Consider the following 25,238-nt stretch of genomic DNA (forward strand, 5'->3'; position numbering starts at 1 on the left):
AACTCCAAGCCCAAAAAACCGAAATCCAAATCCAAAACTGGGGGCCACGGCCACGGGAACGTGTACAAAATAAAAATTTCTATTTAAATGGCAAAAATCAACAAATGCAACGCAAAACAATCTAAAACACAAATCGAAATTAAATGACCGCACTTGCACACAAAAGCGAGCTCCACAGAAAGCGTCCAAACACACACACATACACACAGAGAGAAAAAAAGTGGGGGTAACATGGCAAAAACAAGCCACTCGTGGCCAACAAAAAAAAGTACGAGAGTTTCGGAAAAAAATGGAAAGCAAGTGACTGAAATAAAGTGCAGCAGCTGCACAGCTGTCCAAAAAAAAAGGTAACAAGGTTGGTAAAACCGTTGAGGGGCAGGTTGAAAGGGGGTAACGGTCAGCTTGCCGGCCGCTTTTGCATGTGTGTGTTAGCCAAATGCTAGACGCGGGTTGTGCAATTTCAACATTTCATTCAGCGACGAGTTTTGAATTTCATGTTCGCCTTTTTGTGCGTTCTCGCTTTTTGGCCATTTTTATTGTTTGCTACGGGAAGAGGGGGATTACCCCCCAACAGACCTTGGATTTGAGCCAGACTAAAAATTTTATTTCTTTTTGATAAGATATATAAATACCACATGCTTTGAAGACGTATGTATGAAGGCCTTAAATAAACTGATTAGCTTATATGGCCACCCCCACAAATGACCTCACTTTGCACCCACTTCAACACCTTTCCTTTGTCTTTTCAACCAAATTAATTAACTGAAAACGTGCGAAACTAAATGAAGTCACTTGCCAGTTTTTCCATTGAAAAAAGAACCACAAACATTTACAATTAACACTCCAACGCCCAACGAACCCGAATCGTATCCTATCCTATCCTAACCCAAATGTACGAGTCATGTAGGATCTGGGTAAAAAAGGAGTATCACTATTACTATACTATAACGAGTGACACGGCGATATAAAGGGAAAGGCCCCGTAAGTGTGGATATATCAACACCTACCATATATACACCCACAATAAAAACAACAACTACTAGTGAAACTGGCCAGGTGAAAGGGACAGAGAGACAGTGTAAGTGGAAAAGAGAGGGAAAGCCGGCGGAAAATAAAAACGGTAACCGCAATTTGACCCAGGTTTTTACTTGCTTTACATTTCGTGGCGCCCGACAAATATGCAGATTGGCACACAGGGGGTGGTCCACCTTCACCTGCGACGCGTTTACCTCTAACATGTGCTACCAACGACGACGACAGATACATTTTCCGGGGTCTGGTGTTTGTTTCCATCCCAACCCCATGCCCATACCTATAACCATACATATACCTCCCCCTTTGACAAACGCTTACAGCAGCGTTAAATGTTCATCGGGGGTTGCTGGCGGGGATGTTGTCTATAACTCTGCAGTGCGTTTGTGTGCGTTGCGATATAACTAACCCGAACCCAATGCAAACACATGGCCACCCAAAGAGCACAGGCAAAAAATTTGCTTTATGTTGGGGAATATGTTTTCGATATGGGTTACTAAGGGGTTTTTCTAAAAGGGTACCGGAATTTTAAAAGAGAGTTGCGTTAGTAACGGAATTCCTATACGTAAAAGAAATGGTTCTGTTAAGATCCATCTAAATTTAGAAGAATTAGAAAAGATGTTCAAGAATAGGACTTTTATATGGGTTGGGAAATGATTACCGATTCGCTTTCATTATACAGTTTTTAAAGAGTTTGAAAATGTGTTATTTTAAGAAATATATAATAAATACTACCTTTGTGATTCGAGTTCTAGCAATGTAAGTTACTAATAGTAAAGAATCGGGGAAATTCCAACAATCTACCTCATTTTCGCCCAGTGCACTCTCTAGATTCCTTAAGCCAAGTTTGTTTTGTTTCGGCCAGTGCTGCTTTTGTTGTTCGTAGGCCGGAACACACGCAATTTCCATTTCTCCTTGGCAGTGGCTCTGTGTGCGAGATTTCTAATTTATAAGGCAACATGTTCTCGGCACTCAGAGCCTCAGCTTTGCTGCATTTCTTGGCCTGTCCTGCCTTTTTTCGATTCCAGCTACGCAAATTCGTTGTCTTCTCCGGTTTGCCAACTGCCAATGTGCTGCATTGTCGCTTCACACGATTGTCAACCCCATGAAGTTGGAAAATCGGAAAATACCCGTTGTAGGCAGTGTAGGCTACTGGCATTTAAATGCGAATTTTGCACGCGATCTGCAAGCGGAATGTGGGACCCTGCCACATTTAAATCAAATTATTGACATTTGCTTAAAGGCCGGGCGGGTGACTCGCATACAAATGATTTAAGTTTGGTCGGCACTTAAAGTCGAGGACTCGTCGAGTCAGCACTAAAAAGGACTTGAGCCGAGGTCCTGATAAGAGTTGAGAACTGCCGGGGATGTTGATTACGGGGGTTGGGTTGGGTTCAGTTGGTTTGCCCCGGGGGCAGCAACCCTTTTGCCGCATTTGCGTTTGCCTTTGCTTCTGTCATGTTTTGTTTTTAATAGTTACTGAATCTCATTAGAATTTAGATGAGTCTTAATGAGTCATTGTTTTACACGTTAGACGAAGGCAGAAGACGTCGCCGGTGGCAGCACAAACAACAATGCGGGAGTAGTGCACTGCTCCCAAAAGTTTTCAAAGCCAGGCGCAAAAACATGAAAAGGTAGCGAATTTCCGCGCACAATTTCCCAAACCCCCGACCACTAACACAGACACAAAGACAGGGAAAGCGAGTCACAACACAATGAAATTTTCATTTGATCTGCGCGACGCGACGACTTGATGAGGCTGCACCACCCAATCCCAAACCACCCACTCCCTTTGCCCCACAAGGTTGTTGGCATCAGAACTACACAGAGAAAAATGTCTTTATAAACAAATTCAAAGGTTTTTTTAACTGCTTCTAATATACTTTACTTTCTCTAAAAGGACTATTTCTTCAAGTGCATAGCACAAAATAATAGTTAATTCTTTAAGGATACCACTATATTATTCTCAGTTAAATATAATTATTTGGATTATAATCTTTTTATAGCTTGTAGTCATTAATTTATACTTTATACATATATGTAAACTTAATGTTTTTATATATTTTGAAGTCTGCAATAAATTTAAAACAAGTTTTTATTAAAATAAATGACTTTCCTTATATTTATCACTAAAAAGTAAAAAGATTTTACATTTTTGATGCAATTAAATTCCTTTTTTAAATGTTTTTCAGGATGCTAATGTTCTTTTAATTCATTCTGTATCTGAAAAGAACTTTTTATAATTTTCTACGTGCACCTACACAATACCAATGACTGGGGCTCATTTAAATGGCAACTTAAATGCCACGCACACTTGCGGAAATGATGCTGACTCCGGCAGCTCGGTTATCTAAGACTCGGGGGCCAAAAGCCAAGGGGTTGGGAAAAAAGGTGGCAAAGGATTGCGGCCTGGCAGCTTGCGGTAATCAGCATTAAAAATCAGCATTATCATCGGCAAGGCGGCGTCTAATGGCGACAACGAGACACCGGGTCGGTAGTTTGAATTCCTTAAAGTGACTGCCGTTTCATTAGCGAGTCAAGTTGATTGGCTTTTGAGTTTTCAGCTGGCATTTTCCAGTTTAGAGTTCACAGTTTGCTGCATACAGAGGCAACGCAGCTGCAGTTCGCGGACGTAATCAAGATGAAATTAAAGCGCAAAGTTTGCTTTAAGTCGACTCGTGCAGCGGCGAACGCTAATTAGATTTTTTAGTTCCACTTAGCAGCAGGCCAGGGTCCATTGCCTGCTTTCTTCCCTCGCATTTCATGCAAATGAATGAAATTAAAAGCACATTATACTTTATAATGCGCCCTGATTTGCCCCAAGCAAATTTAATTTAAAGATTTGCTAACCATTCATACAAATTTATAGCCTGGAGATAACCGCAGTGCCAAATTGTGGGCATAAGTGACTCTCGAGGCGGGGACCCCATTGATTGGGTTTTTGGGGGGTTTCGGGGCCTGGCAGGCCTTGATCAAAGTCATAAGTCAGCGGCATACAAATCTCCATGTAAATATCCTTTCACAGTTGAGTTGTCCTTTTCGGACATCCCGGGATGGCACAGCACGTCTAAGCAACTGGATTATTAACATTTCAATATAATTTGTGGGCTTTGGTTCATATTTACGGGTTGGAGATGGGGGCAGCCGTAACTTTTCCTGCTGACGTCTGGGAAAATTAACGCGCCTCAGGACTTTGATCCTTTTTTTGTATATGTATGGTAAGGGTGCCCTGCTGCGTGTTGGTCCCCTGTATTTGCTTACATATTCATCAATTTTTGGGTTAAGTTGTGGGCGGGTTCCTGGGCTCCTCGGGTTTATCGGTTTCCTGGGTTGGGTCCTGAATGTCCATATATCTGTATGCGGATTGGATGCTGGGGCGGCCAGCACGTTTTGCGGTCGTTGGCGTCAAATTGTTTTGCTTGTTTGGGGCTTTCACTGTCACAGCGGGGATATGGTATCAGTGTGTAGTCGGTCAGCTGGTGGTTTTTCGACCGACGCGCCGGCTAAACGCTTTTAGCTTTAATGCACTGCCCACTTAGTTGGGGCGACTTCATAATTGCCATTACGCATACGCCGTGTGGTCGCTTACAAAGTGAATTGCCAAATGAGATTGCCGGGCCCGGGGTTGGTCAATAAAACATTAGGGTCCACGTCCATGTCCAACGATCGATGCCACTGAAAAGGGACACATACATCTTGGCAAGGCCGTGGGCCGTGGCAACTCCCAGGGGGCAGATCAGCCACATCCTGCCCAAGTCCGGAATCGTGTCCTCGATGGGGTTGCGTGTAATTAAGCGCTGCAGCTTATGTAAGACAAACAGGAAATAAGGTTTAGCACAAACGCATAAATAACAACGGCAAATCAGTAAACCAAGGCAGCAGGCAGTGGGTAACATAAATAAAGGCATACAAACAATGAAAGCGGATAACATAAAATTTACAACAACTAAAGCCAACAGAACAGGAGCAGCCCAGGCAAGGCAGGACAAGGCGTAAAAGTGGATAGTTTTGCACTGGGAGAAAAAATAAATAGCCACTATATCATTAAAATATTCTATTAAATATTACTGAAAATATCAAAAAATATTTTTTTAACTTTAATTTAGTTTATAAAAATAAAACAGTTAAATCTTAGCCAAGAAATAGTTTATTTTGTGTTTTATACAAACATGATGTCATTAAGTTAAGTTATTATGGGCTAAAAAGTACTCAAGTGCGCCAAAAAACAAAGAATTCGCGTTGAATAGAATAAATTCCTGGTGAAATATAAACCCAAAAATATTTTCCCTCAGTGCTTAAACCCCACACACACATGGACACTTGTATTCGCCCTGAGTAGCTTCCGTCTTTAATCAAATGGTACAAGGGGGCGTGGCAGGAGGCACTGCTGACACACTTAGTCCAAAGGCGACTCGCAATCCCCGCCAGCCAAATCACCTGGCTCACTCACCTGGCTCACAACGTTGTTAACGCTTTTCGCCCAGAAAGACAGAAAGGCTAAAAGACTGAAAAGGCAGGAAGCCAGGCGAGCGGAAAGGGACAGGTGCGTCCTCGGCAAATATACAAAACACTTGTAACTGCCGTGCAGCTAGCAAGGATTTATGATTAATTTATGGGCACGTGTGTGTATGTCTGTGTGTGAAAGACAGCGACAGCGACAACACAACGACAATGGGCGACTGTAACGATGGCAAAAACTTAATTAACTCATTACATACGCACCGTTTTAATCAGCAAACGAGCCGACACGGGCAATTCGAGCGGCGGAAGCGGAAGCGGGCGAAAGAAATGAAAATGAAAAGCTGCCATCGCGCTTGACATGCTGACACCGAAGGCAGCTGCCAAATGGGGGGCGTGGCTGCCAATCGAGCCCTCGGCTCAGTGCAAATTTAAAGCGGCCTTTGACTGCAATTAGTGGCTGCCTCGTTTGTCTGTCTCGCAAAGCGAATGTACATATCTCAGGGATACGGCCGAGTATTACGTACAAGTTGCGTGCCTGGATATTCTCCATTTTTTTTCCCATTTACCTCTTACCTTTGAGAAGCAAATGTGCTAAGGGGCGAAAGCAATAACCCGAGCGAACCTCAACGATTGATTTACAATAACCCCAACTACCCAACTACTCGAGCCGAGTCAAGCCGCCTCAAAGTACTAAGCCGCGCTCGGCTCCGCCACTGCGATTACAATGGGCTCATTAACGGTGGCGTATACGCAATTTCCAATTAAATAAAAAGTGGCCACGCACACAGAAGCGCAAGCACTGAGGGAAAACTGTTGGAGGTTCATGAATTACAAAATTTCCTTTGACAAATTACGGAATTATATATATTTCCATATAGACATAACAAATTAAGATGGGGCTCTGATTATAAAATCCCTATTAATTAAAAATAAGTTTGGAAGAATTTTATTTAATTGTAAATATTAAAAAATTTTATTTTATAGTTCTTAGAATTTATTTTGTTGGGTTTTTCTCATTAGTCCATCTGGTTCTCCACCAAAAAAAATATTTTTAATATTTTCCCTCATCTTAACAGTAATTTTTCCCAGTGTACCCTCTTAGTATATTTGTACACGTGAACACGCAGAGATTTACTCGTTTGGTTTGTGTTTTTAAAAGGCCAACAGGCCGCAGTCAGAACGAATCTACTTACTCAGCCCGCCCAGCACCCGCTCCCTCTCCCCTTCATCAACCCAGTCCCTCGCCTTTCTCCATTTCTCCATCAGTTCCGCTGGCTCTGGGAAATTCCTTTTAATATTTATTTAACACAAAAGCTTTCCGCATTTCGCATTTTGCCTTCGCTGCGGCCGCGACGACGACGTTGCCGTTAATTTTTCGCTTTGCTTTTCATTTTCGCAAAATTACCGGAAATGTTAATTTCTGCACGTGCAGCAGACAAGGCCATTGGGTGGGTAGAGGGCAGTGGGTGGTGGTGGGGTTTTCGGGTCTGGGCCACGCCCATCGGCGTTGTCAGCCTCGAATGTTGTTGTCGTCGTCGACGACTTCGTCGTCAGTGGGCCCCAGCTGAATAGTGCTAATTATTTAGGGTAAGAATTCACTGTGTGTTTGCGTTTGTGTTGGGTTAAGGGGGGTTTTGGGGCTTGGGGGGCTGGGGGTGGGTTGACCCCCGAAAAAAGGCGCCGTTGCATTGGCCCTTAACCCATTACCACCCCACGTGCGTCGCTGGGCTGGCTTTGCCTTTGCCGTTTGCCAAGTCTTGGCAGCGAGTTTCAGCGTTGAGCGCTGAGCTGGGCTCAACCGAACTGAGCTGACACAAGAGCGCTCGAAGGACAACGACGAGCACCGCCAGAACTGAGCCACCTAAGCCACCCAAAAACCACCCAAAACCACCCCACTAGGACTTACCATTCACCCACCCACCCCACATTCGCCTCCTTTCCTCCGCATTTGCGACTTTTTTCTGTGCCAAAGAGACAAAGCACACAAAAATAATAATAAATGATTGCGATTCGTGCAAATGTGGGTGTGTTTGCTTTGCATGTGAGTTTCTTATTGTAGAGGTGTACACTCTAAAATGTCTGTTACTAACTATATAAACTAAGAAATCTTAACAGCCAGGAAATGAGGAAAAACATTGTAAAAATAAAAGACAGACATCTAGACATTGGTCTATATCTCAATACGTGGTATTTTAAATTACATAACATATATGTACATTTATGCAATAATTCCTTACTCCTTAAAAATATATAAATAGGAATTAATATTCAGATCATAATAATCCATTCAGATATAATGGAATTTTCTAATATAATGTTATCAGACGAAATTTCTTCTTTTCATAAAGACTAACGATAGTTAGAACATTTTTCGAAGCTCTAAGTTGCTGGTATTCCATATGTTTTTAGAGTGTCTGGTGGGGCAGAGGTTGGCTTGATGGGTGGTTGGGTGGCTGGGAACATCACCACCCACTGCACTTGTGTTTGTGCAGCCTGCATGACAGCGAATGGCTTTGAGTTTGTGCATGTGTACATGATGTTTGGCCTGATGATGGGGCCAGAAGATTCGAGCGTGGAAAGTTTACTTAGATGAATGGGTTAATTAGTATTAATGGGGACGTTTTTCAGGGGGCGGTGGCGGTTGGGGGGCACAAAGGAGACACGCAGTTGGCAAAGTTTTTCGCGACGTTTCTGAAAAACTAATACCGAGTGGGTTCGCCAGAGACCCGGCAAGTTTTGTCATCGCTTCCGCCCAGCCACCCACTCTCTTTGAACCCATCAATCTGCGCGGCTCCTTTGTGATTTCAATTAACTTATCTCTGCTTATGCAGCATAAAATTATATATGAGAAATATCTCCTTTGGTTTTTCCCTTACTTTTCCTTTTTTCCACTTTTTTTTATGAATATGCATTAAAGCACAGCGTCAGCGTTGGCAATAAATTGCGAAATAAAAGCGCATGACTTGGGATTCTCTTTTGATTTGCGTTTTTATCTGGCGCATATTTTGTGCGATTCACGATGCGCCAGCGGCATCAACCCTTTGCCGGAAAAGTCTCTGAAAATCTGTGAAAATCTGCGAAAAAACCCGATACTCAACTTGGCATTCTCTTCCCACTTCTTTTTTTGCAGAACAATTCCACATCTTTGTCGGCGACTTGAGCTCAGAAATTGAAACTCAGCAATTGCGCGAAGCATTCACACCATTCGGCGAAATCTCGTAAGTATTAAAATGCAAATTTTCCATTTGCCAGTTAACTTGGAACTGTCTTTCTCCCATTTCCCCGTATTTTGCAGCTTTTATTTCGCATTTTCCCCTTTCCTTTTTTTTTTGTGACAATTTTCCTGTCACACATTCTCTGATTATTGGCAGGCGCGTGTGGAGGAGGCTCTCATGCACTCGCTACTCCATAAAAAATTCATAACCGAGCGGCAAAAAATGAATTTATGCAAATTCCACTTTGGCCGAACTCTTTTCGCTGTCTGTAAGTGTCGCCTGGAAAGGCGAGGCAAAAAGATGGGGCATTCAAATATTTAAGTTGCTATTTTTCGGCATGAAAAGGCAAAGTCACTAGTCACCCGCCCACAACCACTCACCGCCCACTCAGCCACCACCGCCCACTGCCTGTCCCATGGCAACGACAGCATCAAAAACTTGGCTTAATTAACTTCTGTTTAATCGCAAAGTTTCGAGTCAAAATGTTAGTCCGTCTCCTGGGAGGACCTCTTCCTCATCCCCAACCACCCACAAAAGGAGGCCCTGCGGCGGCTTATCAAAAATTACGCCAAAGTATTTGATTTTCAGATTTGCCGCTTGTTTGAACCGCGAAACGGAGGATCCAGTCAGCCAGTCTATCAGCGAATCTGTTCTCTGCTCATCTCACTGCCGATGGCCAATTTAAATTTTAATAATTCCAAAATCATTCTAATGACCCTGGCCTTGATTGAGTTAAAGAGTGCCCCCGATTCGCTAATGAGTTGGTCATGTCTTGGATCAAATGCGGTTAAAAATCAAGTAGAAGAGATTAAAGGGAAATTGAGCAAAGATATAAATAGAATAAATATTTATGAATTAAATATGTGTCAGTGCCATCAGTGCCATCAGTGCCCGTTGACAACCGTATCGATGGCTACGGATTTCAGGCCTATTGAACAATCGTTTGGCACCTTTAGGGATGGCTATCACTGACATCATTATCGCCAATACTCCCCGAAAACTCAGCCCACGTAGCCAGCTGATTATCTACCAAGATTTCTAGAGGAGAGGAAAGGAGAGTAGGTAGTGGTATGGGACCGGCTTAAAGAACTTTATTTCTTTGGGTTTTCTTGGGGACCCGAGTCGATCTGCTAGCCGACATGTCAAAACGCTTAACGCACAAAGTCGGCGGGATTCGGTCGTGCGGCTCCCAGGGATCAAGATGTCCCCTTCCCGGCTGTCAAAACTTTTATGCGTGCTTGGCGTTGTTTGCCCTTTTTTTTCTTGGCTCGGCTGGGCTGGCTTTGTTTTTTCTGGTTTTTCTTTCGGGCATTGTTGCCTGGTTTTGGCATTATGTTTTTCTGGGGAGCCGGAGTCCCAGCGCATTTTGTTTCGTTTTGTTAAATGCGCGGCGCGTGTGAATATTTAATAAGTCCAGAAGGCAACGCCAAAGCCTGGCCCAAAAACCCCGACGGGTTCGCTCGGCATTTTACTTATAATAATCATAAAAAAAAGTTGCCGTCCAGAGTCGCCAACTTCGCCGCCGCCGCCGCCGCTGTGGTTTATGCTTCATAAATGAAAAGTAAACTGCCGGACCGGGGGTAATTGCCAAAGTTTCCTGGCAGCCCGCTTTAGTGCGGTGTCGAGGCCCCAATTGTCCAAATGAGAAGTCGTACAGCCGCTGTGGGAAATCAATTTGGGGCCCCCGAGTCGGAAGTTGGCCAATTGGCACAAGTGCCGGGTCACTAGTGTAAGTGACCAAAACGAGCAGGTCCTTTTGCCCCCCTCCTGTAACTCTAATGAGCGTAGTTCGATTTTGGGCGGGAGGCGGTAGCAAAATCACGGGTCGGAAAAGAGAAATTCATCAAAAACTTTATCGTTATCTTAAAGCCCTGAGATGAGATGAGTTGACTGGACTTTCCGGCTTCCTGACTTCTTGTCAGCCCAAATCCTCCCTTTTCACAAACTGCAAGATAAATAAAAAGTTTCCAGCATGAGGTCAGATTTCTAATTTCCGAATTACAAGGGTCCACGCCCACGCCGGCAAACACAGACTGAATATATTTGTATTTTGTACTCGAACGGAAATATTTGAACACGTCGGGGCTGGCCGACAGAGTCCTCGAGAGAGATGTCTTTATTAGGAATTTGCATAAATTTTAAAGTTTGCCAGCACTTCCGTTCGGTGGCAGGAGGTCCACAGTAATATTTAAGACTTGGTGAACTCTGTTCGGGACTTTAATGTTTACATTTCGTGTTTCTTTTTTTTTCTTGCAGCGACTGTCGCGTGGTGCGCGATCCACAAACCTTGAAGTCGAAGGGCTATGGCTTTGTGTCCTTCATCAAGAAATCGGTAAGAACCGCCTTTGGCATTAGCATATTTAAGTGCATATTTATGCAGTCGTGCGCAGGCTCTTTATTTTGATTTCGGTGCTGTGCACGGTGACAAAAAATATCAGAAAGTTAGATATCTTTATATTTTAAAATCAGCTATTATTTTTTGAGGTTTTAAACCAAATAAACAATTTTGCCACAGAAATCAGTAAGGTTTTAATGGTGTCTAAAAGAATGCAACAAAATATTTCATAAGATACTTTTACCATTATTTCATTGCATACTTTTGAGCACCTCCCAAAAAGTATGCAACACAATATTTCATTGTACCTTTAACTGATTTGCTTGTATCATTTGAAAGTTATTTAAAGATTCAAATATGACAGCACTTAACTGATATTTTTCCACCGTGTCCCCCGACTCCGTTTCTGCTTCTGACCATCTCTCTGTCTTCATTATCGCCCCGCAGGAAGCCGAGAGCGCCATTACGGCCATGAATGGCCAGTGGCTTGGCTCCCGTTCAATTCGCACGAATTGGGCCACACGGAAACCGCCGGCGAGTAAAGGTAAGGAAATCATGAGTGTCACCCCAGTCGGCAGGCCAACGAAGTTTCCGGTGTGCGTACACTCCGGACTTTCGACTACGGCGGACTTGGGGACCCGGACTCGAACCCGGACTCGAACCCCGAACCCAAACCCGAGAACTGAGACCCAGACGACGCGTCGTTCTTATTACAGGAAATTATGGCAATGAATGCCAAAGGTAGACCGACACAGGCACAATGCCAGGGCCAAAAGTGAAGCTGGAAAATCTTTGGGATGGAAAAGTGGGGGTGGGGGATTCAGGAAAACCGCTCGCTATTTATAAACGTCGCACAAATTTTCTGCCAGATTATGTTTTCTTAATATTTTTGTCCTTTCTTAACCGCACGCGCTTAATTTCCGTAATGGGCTGTACCCAATTTGGTTTAAACTTTTTCAATTAGCACAGGAAAAAAAGCACCCAAAAAGAAAACCCCGTCTAAAGGCATTCAATTAGGACCGGCAAATCAATTTTCATTTGGGCCCTGCGACACGCCCCCCAATTTATGGCCACGGATCGTTGTCAACCGCACAGACAGCCGACGACCCCAAACGTAACTATATACTTAGTCCGGGGCGTAATCATTATTAACAGCGGACAAACACGAGCGGGGCTTCCCCATCGTTTGTCTTTCATAAATCAAAACTTAACGCATATTTGCATGTTTTAACATAATTTTTATTTGTTAGACACACAGACACACACATCCAATAGAGTCGGAGCGAATCAGATAAATAAATTTTGCCAACACGAAACTATTATCATAAAGGACCCAAACACACACACCCACCCACAAACAGGGTTATACAACGAATATTTGGAGAAAATAGTTGGAGTCAAGGTGGAATTTATCGTGCAAAGGCCCGAAAACTGTTGAAGGGTTCGGAAAAACGTAGGGGTAGAGTGGGACGGGACTTTCCTGAATATAATATTTTCCCTTTGCATTTATATTGTTGTCATAAAAAACGCCTATGAAAGCTTAAGCGTATTTTTATTGGTCTCATTGTTTATTTGACTGTGTCACGGTTTTGTCTGCTCTTCTATATTTTGTGTGTGCTCTATAAGGGAAAAGTAGAATTACCGAGGGGTAGTTGTTATACAAGTTATTATTAGCAATTTGACAGCGAAATAATTTTGATTTTTTGATCGCCTGTATAGGCTGAGTCGGCATTCTGTGCCATATTATACCATACAATCGCTAAAGGGTTTTTATGTCCCGCTCACATATGGAGGGGCTGGAAAATGAGTATAGGTTTTACGGCCCTCCTAGCGAGTGCTGGCGAAACTTTACGATTTGTAGCACTCAACTCATTTCGCATTTGGCATTCGCATTACTTCATGTTTTACGCAGCCACTTTGCTCGATTCTTTTGGCAATCCCATCGAGTTGGCCCCGGTATTTTTATGTTTTAAGCAGGCTGCACATTTCACGTCCGTCCGCGTTTAGTGGGCCACTCATGTGTCTGCCCCATTGTTGCGACAAGATTTACGATCCGGCGCAATTGCGCATTTTACAGTTGTGACAATTTTGGCGACGCTTTGCAATTTCGTCCCCGACTAAGAGTTTTTCGTACCCCTTCCACATCGCAAGGGGTTTATAACAAACGCATTTGCCGCGTCCCTTTTTTATGGCCCTTCTCCCCAAAGTAAAAAGGGAAAGTTCCTGCAAAGTTTTTACCTTTGTCAAAAAAGACCCACCGACTATAGTCCACAGTGCATGCCCATAAATAAGACCCGAAATACCTGCAAGCTCATTATGGTAATAACTTAATTAACCAGAAACAATATGCCGACAACAGCGCCGCACAAAAGACGACAACGCTGCTGTATGACAAATTTCTTTGCCGAAACTATTTGACTTTTGACCCGGCTGTGTGGGTGGTTTATTGGCCAACTCGCTGGGAAAATATTTTGCAAAAGTTGGAGTTACGTGAACTCGTTACCTGGCAGTTGCCAGTTGACGCAATAAATCAACATTTTATGCAGAGTTGCGCACAATTAAGTAAAAGTTTAAATGCCTCAATGCGTTCAGGTTGTAGGAAAATGTAGATTCCTTGGGGTAAAGGTAAAGAAAATATGATGAGGGTTGAAAGAAGTTAAATATGAGCTTAGTTTCGACCAAGGGTTTTCCTTAAATAGCTTAAAAAAAATAAAAACATGAAAAAGAAATGTATGAAGTAAAAAAATGTATTTTACGGCTTACTGCATTTTTTCAAGATAATTCTGTAGAAAATTCTGGAAATTCAAAATATCGATTAAGCAACGAGCATTCTTGTTAGCACACTGCCACGCCCATAGAACACGCCCCTGTTGAAAAAGCCTTTCCATGCATATTAATTACTTTTGAGTTTACTCAAGTGTTGGCCACGTCCTCAAGGCTCGTGTTGTTTTTGCTGCGTGTAAAAATGTGAATTATTTATGTTAATGATTTGGTGATTATTTCATGATTTAGTTTTACATGCCTATAATTGCTCATTAAAATTTCAAATCGCCGGGAAAAATGGGAGCACCTGCCGTTGCGCCGGCGGCGTTTGCTATTTGGCCCCATAATGGCCCTCGGGCTGACCAGACTCCAATTATTTGTGTCTGCCCCCGTTCCTGCTGGAATGAAAATGGGGAAATGGGAATGCACATGGTTTGTCGTAGACAAAAATGTGCGATAATTATGGCCATACTGGGCCAAAAGTGCTTTAATTTGCTGCGGACATGAAACTTGGCCAAGTTAACCCAAAACGCCAAGGCTCCCAAGCACGTAGGGCGTGTGTGAATATGCGAGGCTCGTTGCTTGCATTTTCAAAATTTAATTACACCTATTTAAAAGCGTAAAAAAGAAATTAGAGAAAAACAAAAAGTGGAAATAATACGGGGCGAAGTGAAGGCGCACACAAACACAAAGCCAAAGTGCAAATTAGTGAAACATGGCGCTGCAAGGTATGCTATGTTTTCTTCGGTTAGTCCTTATAGGAGTGCACTCAGAAAAATAATCTAAAAAAATTAGTTTTTAATTATTTTTAACTTTTTTTATTTTATAAAAACAACGTTTACAATAAACTAAACAAATTTATAAACTAAACTTTTTCTTTAATATTTTATTCTTAAATGATTACATAAAAACTCAATTTTATAGCAAAAATTAATACCATTAATTTGGAGTTAGGTCAAAAAAATTAGATAGCGTTGTTTTCAAAAGTAAAATTCATATTTCTGTATAGTAAAGAAAGTTTTTCCCAGTGCTTCCCAGTCCTTATTTGCGTGTGTGTGCGTGGCCAAAGCGCATACATTTGTGGCAAAAGCTTTCAAAAGTATTTGCGAGCTTGTTAGTTTTCCCAGTTTTTCGGCTGCACCCTCGCCAGGAAAAGCGGAACTGTGATTGTTGTTGTTTCGTGGCGTGTGTGTGCAGCAATCCTGTTGCATGTCATTGAGCCATATTTTTGTGTTTTCTTTGGCATGTTTGCTGCGCAGTCGAAGGCGGAACAAAAACCAGTCGCACACACACAGAAATCCAGACATCCTGCAATGGCATTTTGATGGGCGGAAAAGGAGGGAATGGCCAGGAGTTGGCAGCCATTAACAGGCCATGTTAAGTAGGCTTGCAGCTACAAAGTTCTCTTCTCTTAGCCCGATACTCACATCCATATCGCCCCCACCACATCGATCTATATCTTTGCAACTGTCATTAGGATTATAAGCCCTGGCATACAATGCGTGGCTGTGGAAATACTACCGAAAAAGCTAAACAAAGACATAAACACGCGAAGCTGACATTATTTTTAAAAGTGCAAATTTAGTTTTAACCTCAAAGGAAGTAATTAGTGTAGCTTTTGCATACAAATACGTGCATTCATGGCGTATACCGAACAACAATCAGGGCAACGACAACGACAACGACAATGTGGGGTTGTTTCAGACCATTACTATATATGTGGAGCGTAGTGTACGCCCTGTACAGTGAGTGCAAAAAGCATGGCGACAATAAAACGGCATACGAAAAATGTATATCCACAAAATACGTATAATAAAAAATGCAATAACAACCGCAACAATTTTAAATATGCAACGGCAACAACAAGAAAGCGGCGGTAAATGGTGTTGCAGCCCCGCCCACTCCAGCCCACTCACACACATATACACGAGTAGGAACCGCACACACACAAGCATATTGACTAAGTGCATGCGGTTATTTTAATTACCAAAACGTTGCCGAGGCTGCTCTCGTTGCGTTGTTGTTGCTGCCGTTGTTGCGGGTAAATCCGTTGATTAATTTGCATATTAATCATGCAGCTGGCGAATAAAAACGCGAGTCGAACAGAAAAACAGCCTTCCATAAATTGTCGTTCGAGGCGGCAACATTAAAACCAGATCCATCAAGCACACATATATTGGGTAACACACTCATGTACATATATTCCCCATTTTTTCGCCCCGCAGAGAACATCAAGCCGTTGACCTTCGACGAGGTCTACAATCAGAGCAGTCCCTCCAATTGCACCGTTTACGTGGGCGGCGTCAACAGCGCCCTCACCGCCCTCAGCGAGGAGGTCCTCCAGAAGACCTTCGCCCCCTACGGCGCGATACAGGAGATCCGCGTCTTCAAGGACAAGGGATACGCCTTCGTGCGGTGAGTTTAGCTAAGATTACACAGAAACCAAACTATTGGAATCAATTGACTTTCAGCAACTATCTATAAATGTTGTAAATCATTTCAAAAGGTGTCTTAAAGTATGCAGCAAAAATAAGAACGAAGAAATATGTATATTATGGGTACCTTTTTATATGATTTCAAAAGCCGTGATAGTATTTTGTTAATATAATTTTAATATTTTTACTATTTATTATTTTTTGTTATAGATTTATTTGATTTTAAAATAACCAATTGTTTATTATAATATTTCTCCCATAAGCTCTTTGGGAATTTTTAACTATACGGTTTTGTTATTGAAACTAAAAGCCCATGAAATAAATTCTTTACAATTACATTTTGTTTTATTTGTAGAGATTTAGATAACAACTATTTAAAATTTGTACTTTTATATTACTTTTTTTAGATATACCCTATTAACTTCCCCTATTTCTCCGACAGCTTCTCCACCAAGGAGGCCGCCACCCACGCCATCGTGGGCGTGCACAACACTGAGATCAACGCCCAGCCGGTGAAGTGTTCGTGGGGCAAGGAGAGTGGTGACCCCAACAACGCGCAGACCATCGCCACCCAGGCGCTGAACAGTGCCGCCGCCGCTGCCGCCGGCTTTCCGTACGGAGTGGGCGCTGCCGCCGCCGCCGCCGCCTACGGACAGCAGCTGGCCGCCACGGGCTGCTGGTACTCGCCCACGCCCACCTATCCGGCCTCCTCGGCCACGGCGGCCGCGGTGACCCCGGCGGCGGCCAGTGCAGCCGCTGTGCAGAACCAGTTCCTGCAGGGCATCCAGGGCTATCACTTTGGCCAGTACGGCGGCTATCAGCAGGGATACATGGGGTGAGTGGCGGTTAAGTGGGGGTTAAGGCAGGGGATAGGGCATGGGTTAGGGGCTAGGTCATCCATTGTCATTGGATTGGCACACAATAATTTTATTAGCTGATTCGCCTGGACAGCAAAAGCCCCACGGGTGACCAGAATTACGCAAATCTGCATGGAGAGAAAAGTATGGATTAAACCTGGATTTAAAAGTCATTAAGTGATTTATTATAATTGAGTTTAATATAGTTATTCCAATAAATCTTGGCATGTTTAACAACATTTTCTTTAAATAATTATGTCTCTTAACTTTCTAGTCTTTTAAAAGTAATTCCAACTTTAAGTTAAAACTATTTTCTCTCTGTGCCTGGATTCCAATCCAACACCACCCGTTCCATCTGTGTACTTTGTGCAATGATTGAACCGCCACCGGGGATCGGGAAAAACAACAACAGAGACGACACCAACAACGACAGCATGACGGATGGGTGAATTCATTTGCTAATTGCGAAAGTTTTTCATTTGCACCGTCCTCGGTCTGCGGCCGTATGAAATACATTTCCGCGTCCGTCGGGCTGTCAACATAACGTGCTATTTGCATCGCAGTCGCGTAAATTTTGTTTTCCGCTCCCCAAACTGGGATCCCTTCTGGTTTCGAATCCCTTTGCCATCCGGCGACTGCCCGTGATAATTGTGGCGCACACCACGCTTCGGGGACTTTCAATGGGCGGATCTGGGAATGCTGTAATGCAGCAGCAGCTGTACACGCAAAACAAATATTACAAGTTCTTTATTAGACAATTTTATTGAAAATGGTATGGGAACTCCTTAAAAATCCCTGATTCATCAGGTTAATGTTATGTTACATTCATAATATGTTTAAAAACAATATCATATATCATATATAAACAATGAATCAAAACATATATCATATATCATATATCATCATGTCATAACATTAGGGATCTCAATTAAAAATTATTTGGGTATGGTCCTTAGGGATCTTTCCGAATTTTTCTTTAACAAGAATTCTTGGAATTACTAGGATATTTAAAAAAAATATATTTGAGCTGCTCAGATGGGAATGAATATTTTAGGAACTTGGCAAATTTGTATCCTAACAATTTTCTCTCAGCATGTACTCATATTTGGAAACTTTGGACTCTCCTTGCAGCATGGGAGTGCAGATTCCGGCCACCTGGCAAGGCGTCACCCAGGCGCAGATCTCACCTGCCCAGCAGCTGGCAACGGGCGTGGCCGGCACCGCCATTCCGCAGGCCGCCGGCGTGGTGGCCTATCCGATACAGCAGTTCCAAGTGAGCCCACAGGTAGGTGCCCCTCTATCAAGTACGCGTACGGATACACGGCCACACAGATACAGATACACACATTGCCCGACACATTGAAACATTTTTCGTGCATCTCTACTACGTTTGTTGAAAGTTCTGAATGTATTTTGGATTCCGTTGTAGTGCGCTCGATTCGATTCGATTGAATTCGATTCGTTCGGTTCGTTAGGGTGTGCGATGGGTTGTTTGCTCGGCAGCTGTGTGTGCACTCGATATGCGTACATATTTCTGGCTGCTATCAAAATATTCCATCGCCATTCGAATGCCTTTGCCTGCTAATATTATTCTTTTGCATTTGAATATCGAATGTGGACAGAGACAATTGTAATCTGTCAATATGCATGCATGTTTTTGATTAAATAACATTATACCGAACAGAGGGAGTGGGTCTAAAACAATTGAACACAAAATATATTGAATATTAAAATAAACATTTGGCTAATAAATATTGGTTTAGACCGGACTTTTTTCTTTAATTTGGTCTCTAGTGAAATATGTAACATTTATATGCATGTATTGCTTAGTAATCTAGCCATAAATTCTGCATTTTAAGTGTAATATATTTGCCAATTAGTTTGTTCACTTTATTTGTTTATCTCGAGAGCTCACATTATTTAAACCCATCCGGTTTGGAGAACAATGACCATAGAATTTATTATTGCATCTGAAATATCTGTGTTGTGAAAAAAGAACCAAGTCACGTTTTTGCATTACAATTACTTTTATTCCGTCTACTACTTTTTTCCAATTCTTACTAACACCCATATTATTTTTTAAGGTTTATCCTTTACTCTTGCAGGCACAGTAAACGCCAAAAGCCAAAAACCGAAAACCAAAGCAAAATTTTTAAGTACAGCTGCAATTTTCTGAACAGAAACAAAACCAAACTGAGCTGTAAATAAAATGCGAAGCGCAGAACACACAAATTGCAAACAATTGATGGCAACTTGAAGTTTGGCGATTTTAGAGAGCTGCACCCCAGAAACCAAAAGCAAGCGCGAATGCAAAATCCGAAATCCAAAACCCACACCCACAAAAATATATATCTATATATATATAAAAAACTAGAGCATAATTATCTGTCAACGCCCGTTGAATAAGCATCGGGGGAAGCAAACAATTATTATGTATATGCAAAAAAAAGGCAAAGAAAACGAACATATTTTTAACCCTAGTTGCTTACACCATCACACACACACACCTCACACCACATACATTTTAATGCTTTATGTAAATGTGTTGAAGCACGGCGCGTATATAAAATAATAATAACAATTATTAATTGAAGAAGGAAGCAGGAGCGTAAATAAAAAAGGGGCATACAATCTGGTCGAAGGAGAACGCAAATCGAGTGGGTTGTAGCGGCCTAAATTAAACACAGTCGCGGCATTAAATTAAAATAAACATAATTAAAAATGCGTTAAAATTAATTACGCGCACACAGGCAGGCTCACATGTATGCAAGTAAATATTTGTGCGTCTGTGTGTATGTAAGCAGCCCTTAACCCCACATTATCCTTCTCATCTCACAGCAGGACCCGCATCATTTTGTATTGCCTACTTTTGTGCGCAGTTTGGTTCTAGCTTAGCACACACACACACTACTTTCACTGAACGAGTGAAAGTATATCATTCTTAACCATATAACTCTCGCAACTGAGTAGAAGGACGAAGTTAAATGGTTAAGAAAGACTAAGAATAGTACTTTCACTCAACCACCCACACTTAGCACTAGTGCCTATAACTATGATAGATGATACTGCTTAGAAAGAACTGCCAGTTATCGGGCCAAGTGCAGTTGATTGGCCAACTAGCTCGTCATGTCCTGCTATCATTTCCTATATAGAATGCAACTGAAAGTTCACGCACTCACACCGATTTGTGATCGATCAGCAATCGAAAGACAGGTTCCTACACACGCACACTCACACGGTCTCACCAGCACTCGCAGTTCGAAGTATCTGAATATATAGTAATCGTACGAAAGTCCAGGAAAGTCCAGCCAACCCAGCTCATTATTTGCTTGAAATCCGACTCTTAACTCCTCAACTCCATTATGACTTTCGCTTCACTTTCAACAAGCGCTTCACGAGAGCCCATGTACAAAGCAGCCGCAAAAATGTTTCAAACTCCCTCCAACAACTTACTCTTTAACACGCCAGTATTAACCCATGTTTGTACATGTTACGTTTATGGTTTTATTTCAGTTGCCAGAAGAGGAATGGTTAGCTGCAAATTTGTTGTGTTAGTTCTCTGTTGTTTAGGCCAAACGAAAGCGATAAGGATACCCAAAGCAAACCAAGTCAAACCAAACTAAACCAAACCAAACCAAACCGAAACCGAACCGATAACCAAACAGAATATCCAAGTAGCTAATAATATATATATGGTATAGAAAGACAGAGAGAGAGAGAGAGAGAGCAGAACTCCCCTACACAAGTAAAGTATATTGAAAACAATCAAAGTATGCCATCGAATGATATTAATTGATATTAGCTAATCGAGCATAGCCGTAATAAAGTAGATATTATCGCCTAATCATATAAGCCAATAAACACACTTGCAGCCCGAAAACAGAGACAGACAGTTTCGCAGGACACAGGACACAGGACACGATAACGATAACGATAACGATACCCAAGAGGCAAGCATTAATCAACTTATAGACAACATGACACACACCTACGATAGGGATCGAGAATTTCAGATGGTAGTACATGAATGTGAAACATAAAAATAGTCATATGGTAAATACAACTAAAAGTGTAGAGTATATAAATGTAAAGTGGTAAAGCCTAGACTTAGAGTTGGTTGATAAGTACATAGAGTATACAGCATATGCATTAAACAAACATGCTTATATAACATATATATACAGGCCGTATAGAGAACACCCACACACACACCCACACCACGAACAAACAAACACACACACAATCACACTCACACGGTGTTCACATATGGAGAAGAAAAACTAAATGCGAGCAACGTATGGTAAATGATATTTATTGTTTATTGTGTTGTATGCGTTGGATGATAAATCACAAATAGATGTTCAAAATGAAAACCAATTAAAACGATGACAAGAGCAGCAACAACAAGCAAACAAATCCCAAGTACTAGAAATAGCAATACGCATACGTAACGTAATCGCAATCGCAATCGCATTCGCATATATACTCGTGCGTATCGGACAATTAAGCTGCAAAGGACGAAAGGACGAGGCTTGATTTGCATTTGACACGCCCCAATCCCCAGCGAATTGGCAGCGTGGAATTTGTTATGTCATTTTTTAGTGGAATTTTTCGCAGCTAACGGATCAGAGCATTTAGTTACTCGGGAGTGGCCCCCAGCACCAGTAAATGTCTATCGATAATACCCACGCCGGAACACACGTATATGTATAACGAATATATCCATATATGTTTGTAGGATGCGCTCACTCAGTACGATAAGAAGGGTCAGGGGATTTTAGCCAAGGATCTGTGGATCAGCAGGACATGTAGTCTTTAGGGGCAGTCGTACTGTATATTTAAATGTTTTTAGCACTAGAATTTAGAGAAACTACGAGACGCATGGCATGCGACTTAGATGTAGATGTGATTTTAAAGTGGGTGGGATTGGGCCGGATTAATGCAAGTGAAGTGAAGCTGACAAATGCATTTTTGTTGTTATTTTATTTTCTAGAAATTTTGTTGAAGTGCAAAAAAAAATGCGAGAACAAAAATTTGAAATGTTGTTGACCAAACGAAAAAAAATAATATAATCTTAAAAGACCGTTTTGCAGAAAACAAAAATTTGGCTAGGAAAACAGAAAAGAGAAAACCATTTATAAGCGAAAAAGTTTATAGTTAGGACAGAAAAAAACGAAAAAAAAATATTATCGGTTTGTTTGTTAATGTTTGCGCTACATATCAGTAAAGAGTTAAAATGGGTAGTTGGCACGTAGAAATAGTGAAGAGTTGGAAACTAAATAAGAATTAACTGTGGAAGGTAAAGAACATAAAACAAGCTGACGAAGACGACGAACTAAATAATATACAATTATGAGAAAAGAAAACATTAAAAATATATGAATAACAGCTGTAACTGTATGTATTTATGTTGTGTAACTATAAAATGTGCTAAGTCATTTATATACGTCTATATATATATATGAACATATACAAAGTATTTATACACATGGAAGCCCACGTCACTTATACCGCAGAGAAGGACTAATCCTGGTAGAGGGATTTTCCGAAAAACAAAACCGTGTAGCTGCACTATATTGCCGGATGATGATGATGATTATTATTATTATTCATCGACTCAGGTTCTGTTCCGATCATAGCCCATTGCCACCATTAGTCGAGCATAATTCAATTCCGAGTCCATCGCTTTGAGTTACTAATTCGGTTTGGATTCAAAGCCCAACTACACACTGAAACGATTGCAGTTATTAACCATAAACTACAATTACCAATTAGTCAATTCGAAGTGTAATTAACTGGAGTGCTGAAACAGGAGCAGTTAGCTAAATTTACCACACGCAACGCGAAAAACAGGCGATGCATGTGGAGGCACATAGCGTAAATTAAACTAAACCGAGCGAGGGGAGAACAAATTTTAACGAGATCCGATTGCAGCAAGGCGAAACCGAAAATCAATCAAATAAAAGTATTATCTAAGCTACAAACAAGTATATATATTTACATGCAGGCAGACCCTTCAACGTGGAATGGCAGTGCATACTATTTATCCGATTTCTGAGTGTGTTTCCGAGTAAGTTTAATTACACACCAGTTAGGGATATTAAGCGAGGATCTGATTTACAGGCAGAACAGAATATTATATTTAAAGTACTAGCCACGAGAACCGTTGGAACCAAATCAAATTCAAATTCAAATTCGGAATAATCCGAGCAGGCAACACCGGGATATTTTTGTGCAATAAACCAGTCGGATTGAAGGGCATGTTATGCAATTAAAATTACACTAAGATTGTAAACAAATCAAATGCAAATGTAGAAAAAATCAAACGATGAGCAAACAACCAAAAGCTGCTAACAAAACAAACATCAAAGGAAAAACAAAAGCTAAAACCAAAAAAGTTTTGGATGGCATTCGACACGAGGACAGAACTCATACAGATACAGATACAGAAACAGAAACAGACACAGACATAGATATCGATATTATACGAACAATATATATATATATACACACATATATATATACAGACGTAAAATATGATAAGTAAATAGCAAATAACTAAAGTAAACAAAGTATAGATATCGACTGCAGTATTGCAAATATTTTGTAGAAATTTAAGCATGTTTGAGTGTGTTTTAGGACAAGGACTAGAAAACACAAAGGCGAAAGGCAAACAGGATGAAAAAATCGAAAACATTGTAGCGGAATATAAAGGCCGAGAGCATAAGAAAACAACCAAACCAAAACCAAAACCAAAACCAAAACAAAAAACAAACAGCAAGAACAAAGCCGAAAATTGGAAACCTAATGCATAAGCTAAGTATTAAATATACACTAAAACAGAAATATATATACAATTTAAATACGGCATCACAAGTCACACAGACATACACACATAAAAACGGCATTTGCATAAGAAAACACACACACAAACACACACAAGTGAAACAACGTAACGAATATTAAAAGAGTTAATCAAATTAAGCATAACAAGAAATTCAAAGGAAAAATATTTATAGTTGAAAAACAAACAAATAAAAACCAGGATAATTTGGTTGCGTATTTGTATACCAACGCGCCAAATCAACCCGAATGACCCAGCAGCGAAATGCAAGCGAAATATTATACAACAATGTCAGCGAGGCGTGGAGGTCACCAGCTACCATCTCATCGAGATGCTCTCGAAGGCGGGCTGGTGACCCCGACCAGTGGGGGATGTGGTTTTAGAGCTAGACGCTGGGTTGCCATAAGAGGCGGAATGCATAGAAAAATTATACTTAGGTGACGGCAAAAACAAAAAAATTAAATAATAAAAACACAAAAATAACACAAAAACAGGAGTGTAATAACAAACAAGTGAGGAGTCAGGCGGGAAGTAAAAACAAAGAACAACTGCAACATAGAAATGATGAAAATAAGTAAATATACCGAATAAACAACAAAAATTATATTATGTATACATAAATATATTGAAAGAAAACAAATAAAAACGAACAAAAAAATTTTGTAAAAATAAAACATCTCAATGTGTTCTCATTTCTAGGACCTTTTTCAGTGTGGATTCTTTTGGTAATGGATACATATAATGAGCTATGTAATATTCTTCATATTATTTTACAGTTTTAAACCCTCAAATAAATATTTATTTGAAATCATTTGTTTATTTAACAACTTGATCATCATTTTTTTAAGTCATTAATCATTTAAAATTCATCACTGCCTAACCTCAATTTGTGTATATTATTATATTATTATACATTATGTTGTTAATCCTAAATAAATAATAAATAAGTCATGTGCTAAATTATATTTTCATATTATTGTAAAATTCGAAACCTGAAAATAATAATTAAATTTAAATCATTTGTAAAACAACTTTAACTTAGTTTTCGCAGTCAATAAATTATTAATAGGTATCAGTTAAAAATCATCATTGCTTACATTGTCTTACCTTAAATTGTGCACACCCATAAAAATCAGGCAGGATGATTTTACATTATGTTATTCGTTTACTTTATGATCTCTGCATATGGCAGTTTCCCTGGCTGGTTGCTCATTTCCCTCTGGGCCTTTGGCCATCGCTATCTGCTGTTGTTTTTCATCTTCCTCGTATATTTTCCTTTCTGAGGAGCGCCCTGCC

At 41.0% G+C, this 25,238-nt stretch overlaps 1 protein-coding gene across 6 annotated transcripts in view; it reads left to right on the top strand.

Moving 5' to 3' along the window:
* trv (trivet) overlaps positions 1-24,618 on the top strand; it is a 65,778-nt gene extending 41,160 nt beyond the window's left edge. For 3 of the 6 annotated variants that reach the window (XM_036817624.3, XM_036817627.3, XM_065865614.2), the window contains 7 exons: positions 8,624-8,711; positions 10,965-11,040; positions 11,491-11,587; positions 16,032-16,221; positions 16,684-17,076; positions 18,230-18,383; positions 20,612-24,618. In XM_036817624.3, the coding sequence (XP_036673519.3) occupies positions 8,624-8,711; positions 10,965-11,040; positions 11,491-11,587; positions 16,032-16,221; positions 16,684-17,076; positions 18,230-18,383; positions 20,612-20,653 (1,040 nt within the window). In that variant the 3' untranslated portion in view covers positions 20,654-24,618. Of the gene's footprint in view, positions 1-8,623; positions 8,712-10,964; positions 11,041-11,490; positions 11,588-16,031; positions 16,222-16,683; positions 17,077-18,229; positions 18,384-19,182 lie in introns of all 6 variants that reach the window. The other 3 variants (XM_070997085.1, XM_070997087.1, XM_070997086.1) reach the window with 2 other exon arrangements.
* The last annotated feature ends 620 nt before the right edge of the window (positions 24,619-25,238 follow it).

This window comes from Drosophila suzukii, chromosome 3 (assembly GCF_043229965.1).
Source record: "Drosophila suzukii chromosome 3, CBGP_Dsuzu_IsoJpt1.0, whole genome shotgun sequence".
NCBI lineage: Eukaryota > Metazoa > Arthropoda > Insecta > Diptera > Drosophilidae > Drosophila > Drosophila suzukii.